The 24628-nt window shown below is 35.6% G+C and overlaps 1 protein-coding gene across 1 annotated transcript in view; it reads left to right on the top strand.

Annotated features, from left to right (window-relative positions):
• The window catches only part of ETFBETA (electron transfer flavoprotein beta), a 35027-nt gene extending 18439 nt beyond the window's left edge, over positions 1-16588 (top strand). Inside the window, exons 4-5 of the mRNA XM_089980767.1 lie at positions 15583-15677; positions 16322-16588. Coding sequence (XP_089836893.1) covers positions 15583-15677; positions 16322-16547 — 321 coding nt within the window. The 3' untranslated portion in view covers positions 16548-16588. The remainder of the gene's footprint in view (positions 1-15582; positions 15678-16321) is intronic.
• Positions 16589-24628: the final 8040 nt, after the last annotated feature.

Below are 24628 nucleotides of genomic sequence, written 5' to 3'. Positions count from 1 at the left end.
CGCCATTAAGAAATGCGTTCTTAACATCCAATTGATAGATAGGCCATTTTTTAACGGATGCAACCGCAATAAGAGTCCTAACACTAGTCATTCTAGCTACGGGAGCGAAGGTTTCTTCATAGTCTATTCCGTACTCTTGAGCATATCCTTTGGCTACCAACCTAGCTTTATAACGTTCTAATGACCCATCACTTTTAGTTTTTATTTTGAAGACCCATCTACATCCAATAAACTTCTTTCCAGTGGGTAATGAAGTTATTTCCCAAGTTTTAGCCCTTTCAAGGGTACTAAGTTCTAGTTTCATGGCTTCAACCCATTGAGGAATGTTTTTGGCTTCATTATAGTGTGATGGTTCATGATAAGAGTGTAATGCAATTAGGCATGCCCTATATTTAGGTGTTAGAGACTCATAGGAAACAAACCTATTAGGAGGATTGGAGATTCGGCTAGATCTCCTTAAAGAGGTTTCTTCTATGTTGGAATTTTGAGAATATTTTTCTAAAGCACTTATGGGAGTTTCTTGACCACGCCTAGCATAGGTTTGAATTGACCTATTCTCAAAATTATTACTTCTATTTTTAACATTACTAAGAGGAGTATCCTCTAAATCATTAGGAACTTCCTCTTCGTGAGGAGTCACATGATCAAATAAGAAAGCATATTCGCTTTCATCAATATCTTTATTTTTCTCAAAGCCGTTCTCATTTTCTAAAAAGGTAACATCTTTGGATATATATAGTTTGTTGCTTTTGGGGTCGAAGCACCTAAAACCTTTTTGATTTTCTCCGTATTCTAAGAACACACATTCGATAGCTTTTGGAGATAACTTATCTCTTTTATGTGTAAGGACAAAACACTTACACCCAAAAATTCTTAATCTATTAAAATCAGGTGTTCTTTCAAAGAGTTTTTCATATGGAGATATATTTTGTAAGGATGAGGATATCATTCTATTTATCAAATAAGTGAAAGTTAAGGCGGCTTCGGCCCAATAGCACTTTGGAATTTCTTTGGAAATGAGAAGAGTCCTAGTGGTTTCCACAATGTGTCTATGCTTTCTTTCGGCTAGACCGTTTTGTTGGGGAGTCCTAGGACATGACCTTTGATGACAAATGCCATTGGTTTCCAAGTATTCTTGAAATTCATTTGATAGATATTCTCCACCGGAATCGGATCGAAGAATGAAGATATTACTTGAAAATTGATTTTTGACAATCATATGAATTTTTTTAAAGAAATTAAAAACTTCGGATTTTAGATTGAGAAAATAGATCCACACATATTGAGTGTAATCATCAATGAAAGTAACATAATATGAGTATCCTCCTTTTGATATGACCGGAGAAGGACCCCAAACATCCGAATGGACTAATTCAAAGGGTCTTTTGGACACAAATGTTCTTTTTGGAAAAGGGGTAGATTTCATTTTTCCAAAAATACAACTGTTGCAAACAAAATGTTTCTCATTACAAAATTTCTTTCCAAAAGGAAAGGAGTACATTTTTGAGAAGCTTGGATGTCCAAGTCTTTGATGCCAAGTTTCAATATTTTTATCTTGGACATGATTACAAAATGAGTTAGTGGGAAGTTTCAAATTGTTTATGTAGTAGAGATCTCCCCTCCTATGGCCTTGCCCAATCTGCTTCCCAGAGTGAAGATCCTGTATAGAGCAATCCTTGGTTGAGAAGGAGATTTCACATCCATGATCACATATTTGAGAAACAGATAAAAGATTTAAATTAGGCTGAGGTACTACCTTTACGTTTGGCACAAAAAAATCTTTTGAAAAGTCTAAAGTTCCAAAACTTTTAACTTGTAAAGAGGCACCATCGACGGTGGAAACAAAAGAATTTTTGGAGTTGCTATATACATTGGATAGTCCATTTTCAATAGGGGTCATATGAAAAGATGCTCCAGAATCAAGAATCCAAGAAGGCGTACCTGGAGGAGAAGAAGAGGCAATGGCGACTCTCAAAGTTGACGGCGATTTGAGTAGAATTTGAAGTGCTTTGGATAGTTGAGCAAGGGAAAATGACTCTTTCCCTTTCATTGGCTCCTCCTTCTTTTGTGAGATTTCTTCAATAATAGCAACTTTACCTTTTGGAGGTTCATTTATCTTCGGACAATTAGGTCTTATATGACCCGGTTTTTGACAATGATGGCAAATGACTTTCCTATAATTGCCATTATAGTTATTTTGCCTCCCAAAGTGTGGAGGCTTATAAGCTTTCATATGATTGCCGGGTTTAGACACGGCTAGAACTTCATCTTCTCCTTTAATCATGCCAAGACCCGTTTCTTTTTGGCATATTTCGGCTATGGCATCTTCCAATGGAAACGGTTTAGATCTATGAAGAAGGGAGGACCTAACTTGTTCATATTTGGGCCTAAGCCCATGTAAAAATTGGAAAAAGTGTTCTTTTTCCATTTGTTCTCTTCTCATTTCCACATCTTCACTAGATACCCATTTGGGTTCAAGAAGGGATAGCTCATCCCATAAAGGTCCAAGAGTGCTATAGTAATCTCTTACACTCATTTCACCTTGCTTAATGGTACAAATTTTTTCTTGGATAAAGAATTGACGAGCAAGGTCTTTTTGGGTATACATACCTTTCATAAAGAACCATGCTTCATTTGCTAGGCGGAATTTAGCAATGTTGGCGCAAATCTTTAGCTCCACGTTGTTCATGAACTATGCAAGAATTTTTGCATGCTTACTTTCTCAATCTTCTACCTTGGATTGGTGATCTTCAATAGCCTTCATGCGAGCATTTCCTTCTAGAGCTTTTTCTTGATCACCATCCATTTTCATAAGTTGAAGTTGAGGCTCCCTAATGGTGCCCATAATATATCCCCAAAGCTTTTTACCTTTGAGGTTGTTCTCCTTGGTGGCGGCCCACATCATGTAGTTAGTACCATTAAGCTTGAAGGAGAGATCAATCTTTTGTTCTCCTTCCATCATATAATCAAGAATGGAGGACAAACCAAGAGAGAGGTAAAACTAGTCAACTAGCTATATGAATCAAGAGCACAACCAAGACTTTGATACCATGTAATGAAATATGCGGAAAAGAAATGTATGTCTTACAATGAACATTCACACATAGAAATCAAAGAACAAGTCCAGAAGAGGACATACACAAAAGCCAATAATGACTAGAAAGCATAAAATCTTATAAAGGCACTAAGAGGCTTGAAGAAGCCGCACATTACAAAGGGGGAGACCCCACTTATTTATAGGCAAGAGAGGAGTGAGGGAGAGTTAGAGAAAAGAGAGAGAGAGGGACCATTGGGAGTCCCAACAAGGAGTCGTTGGGCTCCCAACGGTCACAATTGTGACCGTTGGGGGCCCAACGACTCTTTGTTGGGGCCCCCAATGGCTGTGCATTTAATGCACAAAAAGTACACAAAAAAGAAAAAAAGAAAAAAGAAAAAATAGAAAAAGAAAAAGGAAAAAGAAGAAAAGAGAAAAAGTCTATAATGCCCCTATTGGGCGAGTTTACAAAACTACCCCTTATCGGGTAGTGTGTGATAAAAATATATATATATATATATATAAATATATTGATTACATATATTTTAACAGGTTTACGCATCAGAGTGGAGGCCAGTCGATGGATGCAAGCATGTGATTTCTGTGTCGTGGCCATCGGGTATGTAAACAAAAAAAAAAACAAAAAAAAAACAAATATTAAACCAAGATTGCAGTTGCTGATTGGAGTCGATCTGGTGTGGTATGATATAGTTTTTAATTATGCGTTCAGATCTGGGTGTCGATCTGAGGTTGAATGACAATTTTTTTTATGATTCAAGTCTGCGTTCAGCTTTGGGTGATTATAATCTTCTTGTCGTGGTTGTGGGTTTCATGCTGCGTGTCACAACTTCCCCTTTGTGATCTAAATCAGATCTGTTAGGTCGATTGAAGTGTTTGTGGGTGGTGTTTTAAATAAGACAATTGAAGTTGCTGATCGGTGTGGAAAACCAAATCTGATCAACGTCTCTTAAATTTGATCAGATCATCACGCTCGTGGATTCTGCTGTAGATTTAAAAAAAAAAGGGTTGTTTGGTGTTGTGACCGTAACTGTGGTGCGGTGAGCGTGGATTCTGCTGTGGCTGACTGTGGAAAGTTACTGCAAGTGTCGTGAAAACGTGGATGGAAACAATCAGATCAGGTGGAGATCTGATTCTTTGGTCAATGCTGGTGACACAGATCTGGAGTCAGATCTGACAGATGTTGCAGGGATCTGTCAAGCGTTGAAAATCCAAATCTGAAATCAGATTTTACATGAGAAAATCTGTGGAAATCTGATCAGTGTAGGTCAAAATCAAATGGTCGCGGATACAGGTATGAGTTTTGTGTTGAAGTTGTGAGGTGGGTAAGAGATTAAATCCATATTTTAGTCGGGGACATGCATAATTTTGGTTTGGGTCGTTCAAATCTGGTTGTCTTGAAGAAATATTTATATCAAATAGTCATGGATCTGAATTTTTTTTGAAGATCTGATCACAGATCCGAGTGTGGTGAATATTAATTTTTTTTTTGTGAACCTGCATACTACTATTTTGGTCTGCTCATATCTGGTTGTCGTGAAAAATTGTTTATATTAAATTATCGTGGTAGTGGCTGATTCACAAAAAAGGGAGCAGAAAGCATATGGGTCGTCAGATTATAAAGCATTCGCTAATCTCTTGGCTCAAGTGGTTAAACCAGGTACAGATTATTCCAATGATATTGTTACTCTTAGCAGGGCTGAATATGACGAGCTTCTAGCATTACGCCTATCTACATCGAATTCTCCTGAGGCCAAGGTTGCGTACTCGGCAGGTGATGACCTATTTGGCCAAGGTGGTAGGTGGATCATTGATTCAGGAGCATCTAGACACTTGTGTGAAAATTCGTGTAACTTTTTAAGTTTAAAACCTGTACCTGATCATAAATGCGTAATTCTTACTGATGGGAGCTCTTGCCCAATTGTAGGGCAGGGAAGCATGTCTATTTCCCCCACTCTTCAATTGTCAAATGTTCTTCATGCTCCTTCTTTTCCACAAAATCTATTATCTGTCAATCAAATGACAAAAGAGCTGAATTGTATGGTGATTTTTGATCTTATGGGTTGCACTTTTCAGGACTTGCTGACGGGGAAGAGAATTGGTGGAGGCTATGAGGAAGGTGGTGTGTATTATCTACATCAACCAGTGGGTTCGGTCCATTCTGCTGTTACATCATCCTCAAGTCCTCTATTGTGGCTGTAAAGAAACGACTTTGAATATATTAGGTTCAATAATGAACCAATAAACGTGTACATGAAGTGCGAATACACACACTCACTAATGGATAAACAAAAGCACGTAATGTGCCAACACATAAACTCACGAAGGGGAAAAGCCACAAAGGCTACAAAATATACATCTTCATTATGTGAAAGGGCCCCTTATTCTACAAGAGGGTGAGCCCTCAAATATAGAGGGAGAACAAATGAGAGAGGGGCCATTGGGGCTCCCTTCTAATCGTTGGGAGCCCCAACGACTAGAAGGGTGGGCCCCCCAATGGTCCTTCTATTTTGTAATAAAAAGAGAAAAAAAGAAAGAAATAAAAAGAAGAAAAATAAAATGTAAAAAATACAACCATATTTCAATTGAAATATGTGTAAAAGGAAAAAAGACCAAAGTACCCTTATCGGGTTTTACAATGATATGTCAATATATATATTTGTATATGTATAGAGATATATATGTACATACATATCTCTATCTCTCTCCCTCTATATATATATATATATATAAGTTACATTTTAACACCCCCCCCTCAATCTTTGCGTGGGGAAACAAAAAGATTGACGAATACACGAGGAAAAATCTTCAAGGCTTCAAGAATCTTCAGTAAGGATGCCATGGAGATTTGCAAATATCTTCTTCTAATTGACTTTAATGGAGAACATCTTTTATGATCTATCCAAGGTACTTCTTTTCATCTTATCTTCAAGATCCTGTGGAACAAACCAAAAAAAGGTCCAAGTAAAAGATATCTTTGCACTTTAATCAAGTGAAATATTTCAAACAAGATGAATTAACCAAAAACCATATCATATGATTCATCCAAAAGTAACGGTGCAAAAAGATATTCTATGCATAGTAAAAACACAATTAATTTATTTGAAGCACAGGATTTGACAGAACAAGATAATTATAATGCCATTAAAGGCCAAAAAACACACAGAAAGGTGTGTATAAACACCTCTTGTCTACATGTAATAATATTTGAAATGAGTGTATCAACGACAAGAATAAGAGAATACACGCCAATATGGATCAAAAGCATCTCGTCTTCATAAAAAGACACTCAAAATCAAGTATGTTCAGCTACTAGAACAAGAGTATCAAGCCAACCATGGGCTAAAACACAATACATCTCTTGTCTACATAAAATGACACTTGAAATGAGTGAAAGAAGCCAACCATGGACATACATCTTAGTGACTAGAACAAGAACACAAATGCCAACATGGACTAAAATCACACACCATGGTGTGAATCAACGTGCCTTGTCTACATATAATAACACTCAAGACAAGTGTGTTCAACTACTAGACCAAGAGAACAAAGCCAACAGAGGGCTACCAACACACAAAAGTGTAATAAAAATCTTGTCTACATATGATTACACTTAGATAAGAGTTATAACAGGAGAAGACTTTTGAGGCAATAAGACTTGTAATGACAAACATATAACAAATAAAACATTGATTTTAATATACCTTAAAACATTTAATGTTTTAACAATCATATATCCATCACAGGTTCACATAATTAAGAGCATTCATAAAAACAATGACCAAAAATAAATGAGTGACACACTCATAATTAGAGATTACATAACAAGTCATTTTAGGGTCAAATTAGAAGTTGACAACCTAAAATGACATAACACGAGGTGCCCATAACTCACCTCAACAAACATTTCTAAAAAAACAATAATAAGGCCAAACAAATGATGCATCAAAAAAGCAACCTGTGATGAATAAATATAAATGCCATAAAAAGGCAAAAAAACACTTTAAGGAAACATTTTTCAAATAAAGATCCAACATAATCAATCACAATAATAATTTTGCATAAACACGAATTATGCTTAATCATGATCAAATCTTAAAAAAGAAGTCATTTATATCAAAAGACTTATTTATGCCACAAACACAACATAAAATATTAAGCGTCATGTGCAAGAACCGATTTGGAATAATCCAAGAATCAAATCAAGCCTTTAACTATGATAGATATAAAGTGCAATTATATGCACATCAAATGATAATAGATGCATTTTTACGCAATACAAGATGTCGAATGACAATAATCTTAATATGAGCAAATAACAAATTTAGGACAACATAAGCATTCATAAAGATGGTAAGATTATGAAGTTTGAAAATCTCATGAAAACCACTATTTTAACTTTAAAAATGATGTTCACAACCAATCTTCTCACAACAACCATGAAATCTTCACAAAGAGTATATACTCATAAGAAGATTACAAGGACTGAAAGGCCTCTCAAAGAGAGTTCAAATACATAATCCAAAAAACTTCATTAAAGTGGGAGAAATCCCAACAAAGAAGAATAATAAGATTGCACTATGGCATAAATCAAACATTTATTGATGAGGAGAAATTCATAATTTTATTAAAAACATATGACTTAATAGGTTATAACCAACTCCTAATGCAATAAGTATGCATCAAACATTAATGAAGACCACAAATTTTATAATGAAACACACTCATGAAATTAAATTGAGGAATCTTTTAAGAGTAAAAAGATGCAAAGAGAATAACCATATTTCATAAGATCATTTTAAAAACTTAATTCAACCGGTATTATAAGATGCATTCTTAGTCAAATATTGCTCATATGAAAAGGACACATTAGGTAGGGGAATCAAAACTTAATTAGGATTTTTTCATAGATAATATATGTCTACTTAGTTAAGAATACCTTTTCAAAGACACACACGATATTATGAGAAGCCTCATATAGGACTTTTTAGTGGATAAACACATACCTTCAATACGAACCAATCAACTATGATGAGAGAGTATGTGATCAATAGTTTTACACTACAAATCTCATAAACATTTTAACATAACTTTCTTAAAGACTTACCTTTCATATAAAAGGTATTCTTATAAACAAAATTAGGTATAAAATATAAGTTCAAAACTCCAATGGTCATAAATTTTTACCAACCCATTAAAGCATGTTTTGAGCAATCATATATTTAATTTTTCGAAAAAAACAAGTTCACCGGTTTTAAAAATTTTCAAAGAAAGACATACGAAAAGGTTCTAATATATGAAAAGAATTCAATGGAATGTTAAGAATCCAAACTCATAAAGACAAAGAGAACACATATGCAAAACATATCTAATTCTTCATAATGCACGACACTTAAAGGAATGAAATGCATACCGAATAACTTTAAGAAAGAAAAGAGTAGGAGAAATGAAAACTTCACCATTTTTCTTTAAAATTTCTTGAATAGCACGCTTCCCGATGTAACAAAGAACAACTCGATCCCAACCGAGCTCTGATACCATGTAAGGAAACAACTTTGAATACATTAGGTTCAATAATGAACCAATAAACGTGTACATGAAGTGCGAATACACACACCTACTAATGGATAAACAAAAGCACGTAATGTGCCAACACATAAACCCACGAAGGGGCAAAGCCACAAAGGCTACAAAATATACATCTTCATTATGTGGAAGGGGGTAAAAACCCCTTATTCTATAAGAGGGAGAGCCCTCAGATATAGAGGGAGAACAAATGAGAGAGGGGCCATTGGGGCTCCCTTCTAGTCGTTGGGAGCCCCAACAGTCATATTAATGACCGTTGGGGCCCCAACGACTAGAAGGGTGGCCCCCCCAATGGTCCTTCTATTTTGTAATAAAAAGAGAAAAAAAGAAAGAAATAAAAAGAAGAAAAATAAAATGTAAAAATTACAACCATATTTCAATTGAAATATGTGTAAAAGGAAAAAAAGACCAAAGTACCCTTATTGGGTTTTACAATGATATGTCAATATATATATTTGTATATGTATAGAGATATATATATATATTTGTATATGTATAGAGATATATATGTACATACATCTCTCTCTCTCTCTCTCTCTCTATATATATATATATATATATATATATATATATATAAGTTACATTTTAACAGTGGCATCATCGTCTGGGTCACCTTCCAGTGCTAAAACTTCCTCATGTCATTCCTCATATACCTCCTTCAGTTTCTTTTCAGTGTGAAACATGTCAATTGGGAAAACATTGCCGAAGCTCTTTTTCCTCTAGTCAGAGTCCGTCGAGTCAAAGATTGTTTGAGCTTCTTCATGTCGATGTATGGGGTCCGAGTAGGATTCCTAGTAGGACTCAGTGTCGTTATTATTTGGTTATTGTTGATGACTTCTCAAAGTTATCGTGGGTGTTCCTGTTAAAAAAACGGTCTCAAGGCCCTGTCATTCTTAAATCTTTAATTGTGAAATAAAGACTCAATTTGACGTGTGTGTTAAAATTGTTCGCACTGATAATGCTCTTGAGTTCAAATCCAAAGACTTGCTTCAATTCTATTCTGCTAAAGGGATTCAACCTCAGTTTACATGTCTCCATACATCCCAACAAAATGGTGTGGCTGAGAGGAAACACAGACAAATCATTAATGTCGCTCGGTGCCTAATGATTCAATCCAATATGCCTGCATCATACTGGGGCGATGCGGTTTTGACTGCCGGTTTTCTTATAAATCGCATGCATTCAAGTTCTGTAGAAGACCAGATTCCAATTCAAATTCTCTATCCAGAGGTTCCTCTCTTTCCTATCCCCCCTAAAGTTTTTGGATGTGCGTGTTTTGTGCATAAGCTGGGTTCTGATCGCGATAAACTCGCTTCGCAGTCTATTAAATGTGTTTTCCTTGGGTATCCTAAGAATAAAAAAGGATATCGTTGCTATGACCCTATATCCCATAAAGAGTATGTCAGTGCGGACGTTACGTTCTTTGAGTCTATTCCATATTTTTCGAGTACTACTCCAAGGTTACAGGAGAGCCATGACGATGTCCTTCCTCTGCCAATTTCTCCTTTTTTGTTAGAGTCGTTTTCTCCACAGTCTTTGGCTTCATCCTTTGGTGAGTCTCGCTACCAAAACCCTCCTATAGTATACACTCACAGGTTACCACCTACCTCCATGCCCCCATTATCTCCTTCTCCTGAGGTAAGAATCTCTGAGCATCCTGAAGTTTCTGCTTTTGATGATGATCTTCCTATTGCTCTGCGCAAAGGAAAAAGACAGTACACCATTCATCTTATTTCTCAGTTTGTTTTAGAAGTTAATCTTGGGGCATCTATGAAGAATTTTATTTCGGCTCTGTTTGCCTCCTCTATTCCGCTTCATCACAGTCAAGCTCTATTCGACCCCAAATGGATGCAGGCTATGCAGGATGAGATGGATGCCCTATGCTCTTGGGGTACTTGGGACTTGGTTGATCTTCCTACTGATGCAGATATTGTTGGCTGCAAATGGGTATATACCATTAAATATAACTCGGATGGGTCAATTGAACGATACAAAGCCCGGTTGGTTGCAAAAGGGTATACTCAAACTTATGGTGTTGACTTCTTTGAAACTTTTTTCCCGGTTGCTCGACTTGGCACTATTCGTCTCGTTCTTTCTGTCGTTGTGCACTATGGATGACCCTTATTTCAGTTGGATGTCAAGAATGCCTTTTTGTACGGGGATTTGCACGAAACAATCTACATGCAACAACCCCCAGGCTTTGAGATTTAGGGGGAGTGTCAGAAGGTATGCAGGTTGAAGAAGGCTATTTATGGCCTGAAGCAGAGCCCTCGGGCATGGTTTCATAAATTATTTGAGGTAATGTCAGTTTTTGGCTTTGTCAGGTCAGCCTTTGACCACTCCTTGTTTATCAAGAAAACTAGTGTTGAAATTGTTGTTATGGTGGTATATGTCGATGACATCATATTGACAGGGAGTCGTGCCCAAGATATTTCTGCAACAAAGGATCATCTTTAGAAACATTTTGTTACTAAAGATCTTGGTTCTCTTCGATATTTTCTGGGTATCGAGGTTGCAAGAAACAAAGAGGGCTTAGTTTTGTCACAAAGAAAGTATGTGTTGGATTTATTAAAAGAGACTGAAATGCTAGGAGCGAAGCCAACTAACATTCCGATGGATCCCAAAACTCATATGTTCGATGAGAAGTCTGAATATGTGGATAGTGCAAGTTTTAGATCCTTGGTGGGTAAGTTGTTATATGTGACCGTTACTAGACCTGATATTTCATTAGCCATGAGTAAAATAAGTCAGTTCATGGATAAACCTACCAGAGTTCATTGGGATGCAGCTATGATGGTTCTCAGGTACTTAAATTGATCTCCTGGTAAATGACTGTTGTTTAAACAAAATTTCTCACGTTGTTGCTTACACTGACGCAGATTATGTGGGGTCTATTGAAGATAGAAAATCAACTGGATTTTGTGTTTTTGTGGGAGGAAATCTCGTTGCCTGGAGGAGTAAGAAACAAACTGTTGTAGCCAGGTCGAGTGCTGAATCGAAATACCGAGCTATGGCTCAGACCGCAACTGAGATTATGTGGGTAAAATCAGTTTTGACCGACCTTTAGGTGAAAGTATCCTTACCTATGTTGATGGTGTGTGACAATAGGGCTGCTACATATATTGCCAACAACCCAGTTTTTCATGAAAGGCCTAAACATATTGAAGTTGACTGCCACTACATACGTGACTTGGTTCAGACTGGTTATATTTGCACAAATCATGTATCTTCCGAAGATCAAGTTGTTGATGTCTTCACCAAGGCTCTCGCGAGGCCTAGTTTCTCTCATTATTGTGACAAGCTGAGCATGATTGATATCTATGCTCCAGCTTGAGGGGGAGTGTTGAGACATGTTTATAAGGGTCTTGTGGTCTTTCGTATTAATGTCTATTTGGTATGGGTCTTTCTGTAATTTGGTCTCATGGTTACTCTCTATTTAAGAAGAGATTAACCCTAATATGAAAATACGATTTCTATTCTTCTTCTTCTCTCTCTCTCTTTCTCTATTGTTTACTTGAAAACCCTTGCCGCTGACTTCAACAGTTATAAAGCATATAGATTTATGAACTTAGAAACTAAAGTAATTCGTGAATCTATATAAACTGAAATTTAGAGAACTAACTATTAAAGATTTGCAAAATCTTTTTCCAGCTGTTTTTAGTAAACCTGTATCCAAAAAATGTGCTTTGAAACATGAAAATCTAAAAATTAGAAAAAGTAAGAGAATTAGAAAACGAAAGGATTTTGGAACAAATTTTCATCTCTACATGATTGATAGAGATCCATTAACCTTTTATGAAGCTATGTCTTCACCTGATGTTGCATCTTGAAAAAAAGTTATTTAAAGTGAAATTGATTCTATTTGAAAACAAAACATGGGTTTTAGCTGAATTACCACATGGTTTTAAACCACTTTAGTTGTAAATGGATTTTCAAAAGAAAATTTAGAGCAGATGGATCAATTGACAAATTTAAAGCTAGATTAGTAGCAAAAATCTTTAAACAAAAAACGGGGATTGATTATTTTGACATGTATGCTCCTGTCTCTAGAATCACTTTATAGTCTTAACTTTAATTTTCAAGATTAAAATTCATCAAATGGATGTTAAAATTGTTTTTCTAAATGATAATTTAGAATGGAGGTAGAGGAATCTCTTGATTGAGATTCTACTGGGTAGCAAAACCTTGCCTCCTGTAGCAATTCATTATGATAGCCAAACTACTATACATAAAGCAAGAAATAATGTATACAATGAGAAATCTAGACATATCAGTCTAAAGCTCAATATTGTGAATAATTACTCAAGCAAGGAGTAATTTTAGTAGAATATATGAAATCTTGCCAAAACTTGGTAGATCCTCTTACGAAAGGCCTTTCATGTAAAATCATTAAAAATACATATGAGAGAATGAGATTAAAACCTACTAAAGAAATTGTCCGTGATGGAAACCCAAGTGAAATTGAGTTTTTGGTTCAATGGGAAAAACAAGTCAACGGAGTAATTGGGTGAGCATTAAAGAATATATAAAGATAAAAAGTATCTTCAAGTCTCGTTTTGATGTAAGTGCTCGAAAACTTATTATATAAAGATGAGTCTCTTGACTCTTAATGAGATCTGTAGGCCAAATTGGCTAAAGTGGTTTAAACAGGTTTACACTTTTGAGAGACTCACCTATATGAGTGTGAAGGGGTTGTCTCTATAGAACTCATGAAGTGGGATACTGCATAGGACCCTAAATATATGCAGCTTTTATATATTGATGATACATACGGTTATCTGAAAAAAAATGTATTTTGATAAGCTTAAGAAGTCCACAAAAGAGACACTTCAAAGCTTATGTATTTAGTTTATGAGAGTGTCTGAATCTTGCTTACATTAAGTGAAGATTCAAACCCAAAAAGTATCTTCATTTATGCATATGACTTTCATGAATAACTTCGTGTTTTCTCTTTTATAATTTTGACTCACGTGGGGGATTGTTATTATTTGGCTCACAATTATACCCCTTTTGAACTAAGGTATTTGACAAAATAACCTTTTCTTTGCATAGTTTTTTTAGAATACATTTTGGAGGGAAAATCTCACTTTACGAAAAGGGTTTAGTCCCAATTTAATCATCTTTGAAAAACATATTGAGTTTAAAATGTATAGAGTTTCCTTAAAGGGCAAGGCCCTCAAGGGGCTTATCAATTAAACTTTAAACTTTGAGCATTAGACTTGACTTGGAATTGGATTTGGATTTGACTTTGGCTTTGGACTTGGATTCAGATTCAAATTCGAATTTGGCTCGATTCGGTCCGGTATGGTCTTGGTCCTGGTTTGACTTTGACCAAACTTTTTATCACTTATTTTGGACAAATTTATACCTCATAAAACCACTTAATAAGATTTTATTTTCTTAAATGTTTTGATGGATGTGTCCAAGAATGTTGGGACATTAGTGGGCACAGGCAACTCGTTGGTGGCACAGACAACCCATTGTGGGTAAGCCATTTGAGCCATAATGGGTGCATGCTACTTGTTTGGTCTATAATGAGCCTTTATGGACCCATGCATACTGGGTCTATATAAACCCCAGCTGCCTCAGGTTAGTCCATAAGCGAATTTCATCTTCTCAAGCTCTCTCTATGCCTTCTCTCTCTCTCTCTCTCTCTCTCTCTCTCTCTCTCTCTCTACAGTGAGGCAGTGAGGCTGTTCAGGGTAGTTGCGTCGTGGTGACTAGCCTACTCGGTGCTAAGAGTAGTTAGTATTGCGCGTGAGGTGCAGGCTTGGTTGTATCTCAGAAGTGAGGTTGTGTTCAACCCTACTGCACTGAGTTCAACTCCAGTGAAGCAACTGTCGCTTTTAAGAAAGAGCCATTGCTACACGCCTCCATGCTTCAGTCCCACCGATTACTGTAGAAAGTTCTGAATTTTTTAACACATGATTAGGGTGTATTTTTCAATATAAAGCATAATCTTGCATATGTTTAAAGGGTTTAACAGCTCCATGTAAAACTTCTCATTTTTGTGGTCTCATTTTCTTTTTTTCCTGCCATTTTATCCATTTCCTCCATTCTTCCTGCCAGATTAGTCTTGCCCTTAGATTCATGTTTTGGGTCCTATTCATTCTTTTTTTTAACCCTTTCTCAGCCATTTTACCCAAAAGATCTGTTTGATTGCTAGAGACAAACTGGTGTTTTTTCTACCTTGATAAATACTCCCTGAAGATTTTGTCCAGTAAAAAATTAGCATGTTTGATTGCTGTTGGAAAAAAATGGGTGACCTTTTTATCCTTTTTTTGCTAATACAGAAAAATAGAGAACCAGAGTACTAACTATCAGAACAGAGAGAACCACAGTGGAAGGGCTTTCTGGCGACCTCCTCCTGGGTACCGGCCATGCACGAGAGAGAGATGTGTCACCGGTGATGAAACGCCACAGGTGGGGGCAGGAGATGCCATCAATCGGAGAGATCCAGAGATGGGGGGCACTGGGATGGGAATACGTAGGAGATACCCTAGCTTGATATGCCCGATAGTTTTGTTTTTTTTGGTGATAAAGTTCACCAGGAGAAAAACTCTCTGGGTATATACCCCATGACTTTCCCCCCCTACTTTTTCAGATAAAAGTTCCATCCAAACCTGGGAGATCTTATCTCGCATTTGATGCATCCACGGACCCCACCCAATTTTCGGGGAAAAGGTCTCCAGCAACATTTTATGTCCACAATCAGTCACACCCATAATGTACACAATGAACAGTCTGATATGCTGATTTGTTATAGCTGAATGTGTGTGCAGAAGACTTGATACTTTGCATATTAATCAAACTAGATTTATTGATTTTGCTTGTTAAGCATCTTTATATGTACTTTGCATATTGCAGTTAGTTTGTGGATGAAGGCTTGTTTCATTATCGATATTAATTCTTAAGCATAACTTTGTCATTGCCATGTTCCTCAGATTGTGTTGGATAAAGAAAAGCAGACTGCAACAGTGGAAAGGGAAGTTGATGGTGGCCTTGAAACCCTATGTTTGGATCTTCCAGCGGTGATCACGTAAACACCTTGATATTTTCTCGTCATTGTTGGTAATCTATTTTTGCGAAAATGCTTGTCTTCATGTGGTAAGCTATTCATCTTTCCATGTCATAAGCTACATAATGGAAGACCTTGCTGTAATATGTGGTTCTAAATTCCAGTTATCATTATGGTAGCATGCTTCTTTCCAAAGGGATTTATAAGACCATGCAGAAGTAGGTGGAATGTTAAATGCCAACCTCTAATTGGAAGTTCCTATAATATAGGCTTTATCACAGCAGCATTTGATCTTTTAGTTAGCTTTCCATGGATACATGAAATTTGGTTGAGTTGGAATCCAGTTCCATGAAACATTTGTCAAGTACACGAGAAAAGAAGGAATTAGATACTAATTTCACCTAATTCCATGAATCCAAACACGTCATTACATTGTTTGTTAGCTTTGTGTGTGTAAATCTTTGTACTCCTTTTTCATGGTTATGGTAATTTTCCTTTCTGGCATCAAGAAAATACGTGCTTTATGTTAATTTCACTAGTTTGTCCTTGTATAGTACCATTTATTCCTTTATTTCATGTGGCTTTCTTGATATTAAACTTGTAATTATGGATTTATCTGCCTCTTTTGTTTTGATCGTGCTTCCAATTTTATGTGGGTATTGCAGTTCAGACCTGAGACTAAATCAGCCAAGGTATGCAACACTTCCTAACATAATGAAAGCAAAATCGAAAGTGATAAAAACACTTGCACCAGAACAGCTAAATGTGGAAATCAAGTCTGATTTGGAGCTTGTCGAAGTTACTGAGCCCCCGAAACGGAAAGCTGGTGTAATGGTCTCCTCTGTAGATGAACTCATAGACAAACTGAAAAATGAAGCTCATGTCTTGTAAAATAAATTAATGAAACCTTCTTTTATCTCAATCAATACTTTTATAGAACAATGTTTGCATATCCAAAATAGTTAAAATTCCTTGGTCAAACTTGTTTGATGTGGTGGTGGGCCTGTTATTTAACCTGATCTCGAACCTCCTTTGTTAGACATAAGTTGATGTATGGTCCCTGAAGAGATTAGAGCCGTGGTAATGATTTAGAATACAGTTTAACCTGGAGATGTGAGGAAATTGATTGATATACTGTCATAAATTTTCTCAGGCAATGTTTAGAGTGTATACACTATTTGGTGCTTTTACTACGCTGATTTTTTTTTGAGACATTTTGTCCCAATATTTTCTTTTTATATAGGCATATTGCACAAAAAGTTGAACGCCCCAGCCGTTGGTTAACATACTTGGTTGGTTGGAATAATTTAGTCTGTTTTGGAGCCGGTGTTGGAACGGAGACTAGAGGGTGATGGGAGTGAAGTTGTCAACTAGATTCTCGTGAGGATGTAGTTGAAATGGGGAGATGAGAAGCCATCTCCAACTCATCTCTCAAATAGAGGCTCCTAAATAATAGTGGGAGTAAGGAATTTAAGAAATGGAAAATGAATGCACTGTACAAGTAATTTGGCATGTTTCCCAAAATGCCTTATAATTTTCGATGTTCTTTCTATGTTCAAAATTGCAAATAGCCAGTTTTGGAATATTCTTTTTACCCTTCGCATCTGCGGAACTCACAAAGTTCATGCAAAATGTCGCTCCATTCATCGGGTGCTGCATACTTTCACTTAAAATAAGGTTCGCACATTTTTTTGTCGACTTCACGAAGTTCGTGTAATAATATGTGCAAACATCCTTTCAAACTCGAACGTCAAAACTTCACAAATGCTTGACTAAGTGCGCGCCCATGTACACACATATATATATAAAAGAAGTGCACAAAAATATTTGTGAACATCCAGTTAAACTCAAACCTCAAAACTTTGCAAATATCATACTAAGTGTGCGCGCACGCGCATACACACACACACATATATATATATATATAAGAAGTGAATATAAAAATATATACCAACATCCTGTTAAACTCAAATATCGATCGCAAATATTAGACTAAGTGTGCATATATCTCAGAAGTTTACAAATATCAGACTTTATAAGGGTGACCTTAGTGGATGACTCAGGCACCATCACTTTTTTTGTGACTAGACCAGAAACATTTTGAACTTGAATCTCACATTTGTGGTCTCGAGTGTAGGTAGGCTGTAGTGATTCAGACAACTGTGAAGCTCCTTTTGTCTGGCAAGTCACATTTTTTAGTTTCTATTCAAGGTTGTAGATCCGCTCCTTATACTCACTTTGTCAAGAATTTGTAGCTATGACTATTGGCATCACAGGTTCTGGGATCCGAATCAATTGGACCTTTCAGATCAACACCTTTTGAGCCTTACTTTTCTGATTATGCTTTTATCTTTGGAATTTTGTTTTATTCTCTAAGGTTTTTTGTTGAACTTCTTGCATTAGGATCTTGAGAGCGGCATTGGAGTTTTTCACATCTTTCAAAATGGATTTTCTCAAAAACTCCTTGGCTACACCTTTTCCTTGTTTTTGCATATTGGATCTCTTTATCTTCTTCTTCTTCTTTTGGTTTAGATGAATTTAGAACTTTCTCAATGGGTTCATTGATGAATATCTCACCTTATAGAAGTGATCTTAAATCTTGGAGTAGAATTTCGGCTAACAAAGCTTTTAACTCCTGAGTGCCTCTGGGTAGCTTTCCTCTATTCTTAGATAGATTTTGGGTCGCATACCTAGTTTGGAGAGTTGGGTTAGGGTTCTTAAAACCCTACCCTAACTCAAACTCAAATTAGTTTCTTGAAGGATCCATATAATCCTTTTATGGAACCATAGTTTAGGATCTAATATACACAATAGTCCAAACAAGTCAAACAACACACAAATCAAAATTTTGAAAAAGGGTTTTCCTATTTCTCCTCAAATGCACCATGAATATGTGAGGTCTGCTCCAAATAGGTTCTATTGGGATGAACTTTCTTAGCACTGAACCTTTCACGATATACCCAAACTAGGGTTGTTGATACTGTAGTAGATTACCGATCTCCTTGGTCCACTACCGATATACCCAAGTTGAAGGATTCTGGTACTAGTGGGAGGATCCAAAGATCCAAAATGATAGGATGAGTTGGAGGCTTTTGAAAATCCAAGCAGAAAACAGAATCTCTACAATCAAAGTCCTAATAAATAGGACAAAGCATTGAGAATACATGCGAAACAAACATTGTTTTCAATCAAAGTGATTTTCTATTTTTGTTGGAGGTTCGAATTTTTCTTAAGAAATTCTAAGTATCATGCAAATCTCTAACAAGTTTTTCTATATTATTTTCCTAATTCTAAAACAATAAAGCAAACACACAATCTACCTATTGGTTTTACCTAGGAAAAACAAAAAATGCACACAAGAAAACACTATGGTTTTATGTCCAAAACAATTTTCACACAAAAAAATATAATGGATCGAATCATTGGATCTGTATATGGGCCTTATTCTAAAGGTATATCCAGTCCAAACGTCACACACAACATATAATAACAGGATGCAAATATAATTCGAAGGAACCACGTGCTCCGAAACCCAAAGAAAACCAAATCCAATCCGAAAATGGTGTTTTTCCAAAAAAAAATTAAATTTAAGAAATAATAGGTGTTACGATTTTTGACTTTAGAAACGACAAAATTTGAAAAACTCTCAAAAGCAAAAAGAAAGCAAATAAAAATATTTTTTCAACGGCGTATAGCATGCTGAAAACTGACAGACGGGTGCCGAGATATGGCCCCAGAAGCGATCTTAAAATCATGTGTTGAAGTAGCATTGAGACGCCTATTCTAACTGTTCAAGCCTATTGTTTGGTTATCTGCACCAAAAATTCAAAAAAATGGCAGAAAGAATAGAGAAAGATGAGTGTTATATTTCAAATGCCATTGAAATTATAGTGATAGGATAAGTGGTTAGGGAGATAAGCCTCTAGGAATGCTAACTAGTTGATAGTTTCACAACCCAGGAAAAATACCAATACCTGATTTTGAATTAGGAAAACGAGCACATCAGAAGAGTTTTTGGCTCTGGCTCAAAACTAGACAAACTTATATCTGAGTCTCAACTTTCCAACGAACCTAAAAATGCGAGTTTCTGTTAAGGGACCGCTGAAATACAAATAAAACAATTATTTTTGGTAAAAAAAAAGTCATCAAAATGATTGTTTCTTAATGTTTATACTATTTTTCAGAGCTTGTAGAGACGAAATCTGAATATGATCCAAACATGTGAAACATAGCCACACTAGTCAACTTTTTGATGATCCTAAGTGCGCAAAAAAGAGAGCTACGAGCGCAGAGATATGCCTCTATCATCGTGCCAGTGCCAGAAATAGAAACAGGAAACAAAAAAAACATAATATGCATATTTGGATCCGAGGTGGATCCAGAAGTAAAAAACACACAAATGAGTACCATCCTTGGAACTCTATCCTGACAACTTCGATTCTCAGATCAGGCAAACGGTCCCACTATGATTGCCATTCTATGGATCCTGAGTTTTTAAAAACTAAAAACACAATTTCCCACCAAAAATTATTTAAAAAATGGATTTGAGAACCATTATTCAAGATCTTTCACATTTTCTTCTCCATTGAGCAAGGATCATCCGGATCAGGGACGTCAAATCATTGTTGTAGGAGCTTCATTGCAAAGAGAGAGCGTACTTCAAACACGAAAACCTAAAAAAAGTGAGTTTGGTGGTGAAAACCATCAAAACTCGAGAAAAACAAGAAAAAACAAATATAATAACATTAGAAAAATCTAAGATTATAAAAATGTATAAAATAATTAAAATAATAGAAAAAATATAGCCAAACTTACCATGAGCTTAGGTAGCCCTTTCTACGATGGTCGAGTGTGGGAGAACACATACGACATTTTGGCTTAGTTCAAACTCCAAAAGGAGGTAAGTTGGATGATCTGGACCCTAGGCTAAGCTAGATAGGCTACACTAGGCTAGGCCATAGAAGAATTCTTCTAGAGTAAGGTTGCTTAAGTTTTTTTTTTATTCTAGATCCTTTTGAAATAGGGAGAAGGCCCCTTATTTATAGGATTTGAGTGGATCCGAATATGTTTTTTATATGTCCAAGGTCCAAAGGTAAATCTAGGGTTGTGATAAAAAGAAATTAAATAAAAGGTTGAGATTTGATCTTCGGGAGGAGATTAGAGGATAAAATCTTGGTTTTAAGAGGGTCATTAAGTGAGGAAGACAACTTGGGCTGTCAAAAATGCTCTATGATGGGTTGAGACTTACATTTTTGAAGGCTACCGACATGAAATAACGTGTAACATTTCAAAAAAGTTTTAATGGCAATTGGGTGAATTATAATGACAAATGATTTATCGTTATAACTCTACTAACGACAAATGATTTATCGTTATATCTAGATATAACGACACATGTTGGAAAAAAGTTATAATGACACATTAATTATCGTTAGAAAATAAAACAAAACAAGCCCGATATGTTAACTTGTTTTGGTCATAACTTTATGTCCCAATGTCAATTTGAGGTGAATTTTGATGCGTTGAAAAGCTAACATCCTCAACTTTAATTCATCATTTGAGTGAAAAATTAAATTGGATGGTTTTGATGAAAAAAATATGCTCAAATTGGGACCAACATGAAAAATAAGTTCTTGCTAAACAAGTTACTTTGTTTTGGTTATAACTTTTTACTTTGATATTTATTTGATATGATTTTTGGCTTGATGGAAAGCTAGAAATTTCTAGTTTAATTTTTATTTTGGACAAAAATCTTGAGAATGTCATTTTAGAGACCAAAAATATAGTTGAATTTAACATAACTTTTAAATATGCCATAAACACTGGATTCTTGGTATGAAAAATATATTGGTCCAAAATTGGGTGTCTATAGATAGGCACCCAATAAAATAGGGCAGTACGATCCTGATGGTTGGAAAATAATGACAACTATTACTTATGTATAATTTTCAAACCAAGAAATTTCTTCACATTCTATCATCCTAGTGCTTATTCACCACTATGTTGGTAGCCAATCATAGAGTTGATAAGAGATTTTGGGGTGGAAATAAAGAAGGGTTGGTTATGGTGGAAATAGGTTGATGGATGTGACTTAGGAAGGAAGAAAGGAAAATTCTCATTAAAAAACCCTAATGCGCCTATATCGAGCAAAGAGCCAAATCCACTCTCTACTTAGGGAGGCCAAAAGAAAATAATTCTCATTAGAAGAGTAGGATTATGATGATACAAACCCAATCATGGGTATTTATGTAGCTCATACAACTCAAAGACCAAAATAACCCTTACTAAACCTCTACTAACCTCATACACCCTCCATGGATTCTTGGATCCAAAATACAACATATGAAGCGATCCAAAAGCAAAAAAGATTTGACCCAATCCCATCCATGATCCAGTATCCCTTATTTGGGCCTTAGATCCAATACATGATATGAGTAGTCTCAAAGTACCACTCAATTATCCGCTTAATAAAATGGCATGCTATCAGTCCCATCCTCTTGAAATTTGTCTGATTCTCAAGGCAATGCATGCCAATGTGGTTGGTCCTTTTTAGTTCACTTTTTTTACTTTTTAGATCTTCTTGCATCTTCTTGTTTGGATGTGCTTGTATCCTCATATGAGAAATATACTCTTTACATGTAACATCTCAAGTCCAAATTATATTTTATTTTCCATAATCTCTAACTATTACTAGCTGCATGTTTACAAAATGTAGTGGCTTCATTTTCTTTTTCAAGGAGAAAAGCCACAACAAGCATGAGAAAACACTTGTTCATCCTTCCATAGTGAGAATAGGCTGAGTTGTTGCTTTGTAGAGTCCTCTTTTTATGTCCATTCGTTTCCTACTTCTTACTTCCCTTGGTAGATAATTGGTAAATGTGCAACATGTGTAGTTCTTTAGAAACATAAGTCTTTGGCAATTGTGTTAACTTAGTTTTTCACAAATTGCTTGAATCCCAACCTCTTGATCCTTCATGTGAAACTTCATTTTCATATTTTTGAAATTCTAAGATGCATCTCTAACATCTTGGAGTCAATGGACTCCTAGCACCACATTAATCCCTTAAATTGGTTACTTTGAATGTCAAGGCTCACATTTTTGCATAAATAAGGGGTCGAGGACCATAATAACTCTAGGGTTGGCATCCAAATGCGAATAAAAGGTTGACAAACAAAACATCATTTACATGGAACAAAAAATTTGCAAGAAAAAAAAATTCACAATGCCCATGCGATACTCGTCATAATTTTGCAATATCAAACTTTTGCAACTTTTTCATAATTTTGCAATACCTCATGCAATACTCTTTTGAAATTTCGTAAGGTACGAACTTCCACAACACTTAAAATATTTTCACAACGTGCCTTGCGATACTCGTCATGAGTTTCACAAGTGTTTTAAAATTTCACAATCTTTTTTGAAATATCACAACCTCATATGTGATTTTGTAGACGAGTTTCATAGGTCCATCCACTTTTAGCGTTATGACCTGCAAAAATTGAGAATTCGTAGCTGCGAGAGGTAAAAACGTCCAAAAAAAGTAAGAACCTGCATAATTGTCTATTTGGCGAATTTGATACATTGCAGGGTATTTTTGAAAACATGTCATTTTTTTATATAGTACGGTCATTTTTGTCTGGCATTGCAGCCTTATATAAAATCCCAAGGGCTGCAAACAGATAGGATAAAGTTAGATATCTGATAAAAAAACAAACATAATATTTCTAGATTTGGATCCTTTAAGTAATGTCTGAATTCACATTATGATTGACTTCGAGTTTGCTTAATTGAATCATTCTCGGATTTTGATTGATTCATACAAGTATTTTAGATTGGATCTGATTATGGTTTGGATCAAAATCTGACCCAATTGTTGTTTGTTACATATAAGGAACCTGTTTGGGATATGTTTTTTACTAGATTCAACATTATCACATATAGTTCGAATTAGGATTTAAACTCAGATCATCTAATTTTTTTTCTCAGATTCAGACTCTGGTTCGGGTTCAGATTTAGACCATGCAGAAGCAGGCCCGTATTCGATCAATTTGATTGCTAGTTTGTTACAACCTTACAGGTAGGGGTGTCAATGGGCCTGGTTTACCTATACCCGACTTTGACCAAACCCTATAAGGTCTGGGTATGGTGACAAATAACAAAACCCAATTAAGAACTTGAAAGTCTGATTAATACATGAACCTAAGTATAGTTTGCGAAATTTTATACAAGACCCTAGCCCGACCTGAGTTTCGATTAAGATCGACAAATTTTCAATGTAAAAATGATAAAAAAATTATTATTTTATTAGGTATGGTTCGGGTTGTTGAGAACCTATGTTTTGATGATACATAATAAATATGATATGCTGTCATGATGCATATATATGATACATGATAAATACATGATATGCTTTCATGCGATATGATAAATATGATATGCTTTCATCTATGAAACTGAATATGTTATATTATGACTGGATATGATATGTCATATATTTAACAAGTATTTGATGCAAGGTTATTTCACCTAAGAAGAATGGAGACAACCTGATCAAGTGCAACTATTTGATGCAATCATACTACTCTAAAGAAAAAGCTTGATGAGCCATACATTCAAAAAGATTATCCAAGAAGATCGGCTACTTCAAGATGAAGATTTTTTTCTCCTTTATAGTCATATGTAACAGAACCTTCAGAAGCATGCATATTTCATATTAGACTATATGCTTTAAAATCATACAAGCCATTTATTTACAAAAGTTAAGCTTTCATAAAAAGATACGTTATGTATATTGTAGCATTTCAAAAACACCTTTTTGAAACAAATCATTGTACTTCCTACAAACATTTATGAAAAAGACATTTTGACAAGATATGATAGCTCATGATTTCAAAAGCATTAACTGTACCTTTTACAAGCATTTATGAAAAAGACAACTTGAAAAGATATAAAAGTTAATAATTTCAAGAGC

Source organism: Nuphar pumila, chromosome 11 (genome assembly GCF_984573655.1).
Source record: "Nuphar pumila chromosome 11, dmNupPumi1.hap1.1, whole genome shotgun sequence".
NCBI classification, from domain to species: Eukaryota; Viridiplantae; Streptophyta; class Magnoliopsida; order Nymphaeales; family Nymphaeaceae; genus Nuphar; species Nuphar pumila.
The sequence above is the reverse complement of the archived record's forward strand: the minus strand, read 5'-3'. Positions and strand labels throughout refer to the sequence as shown.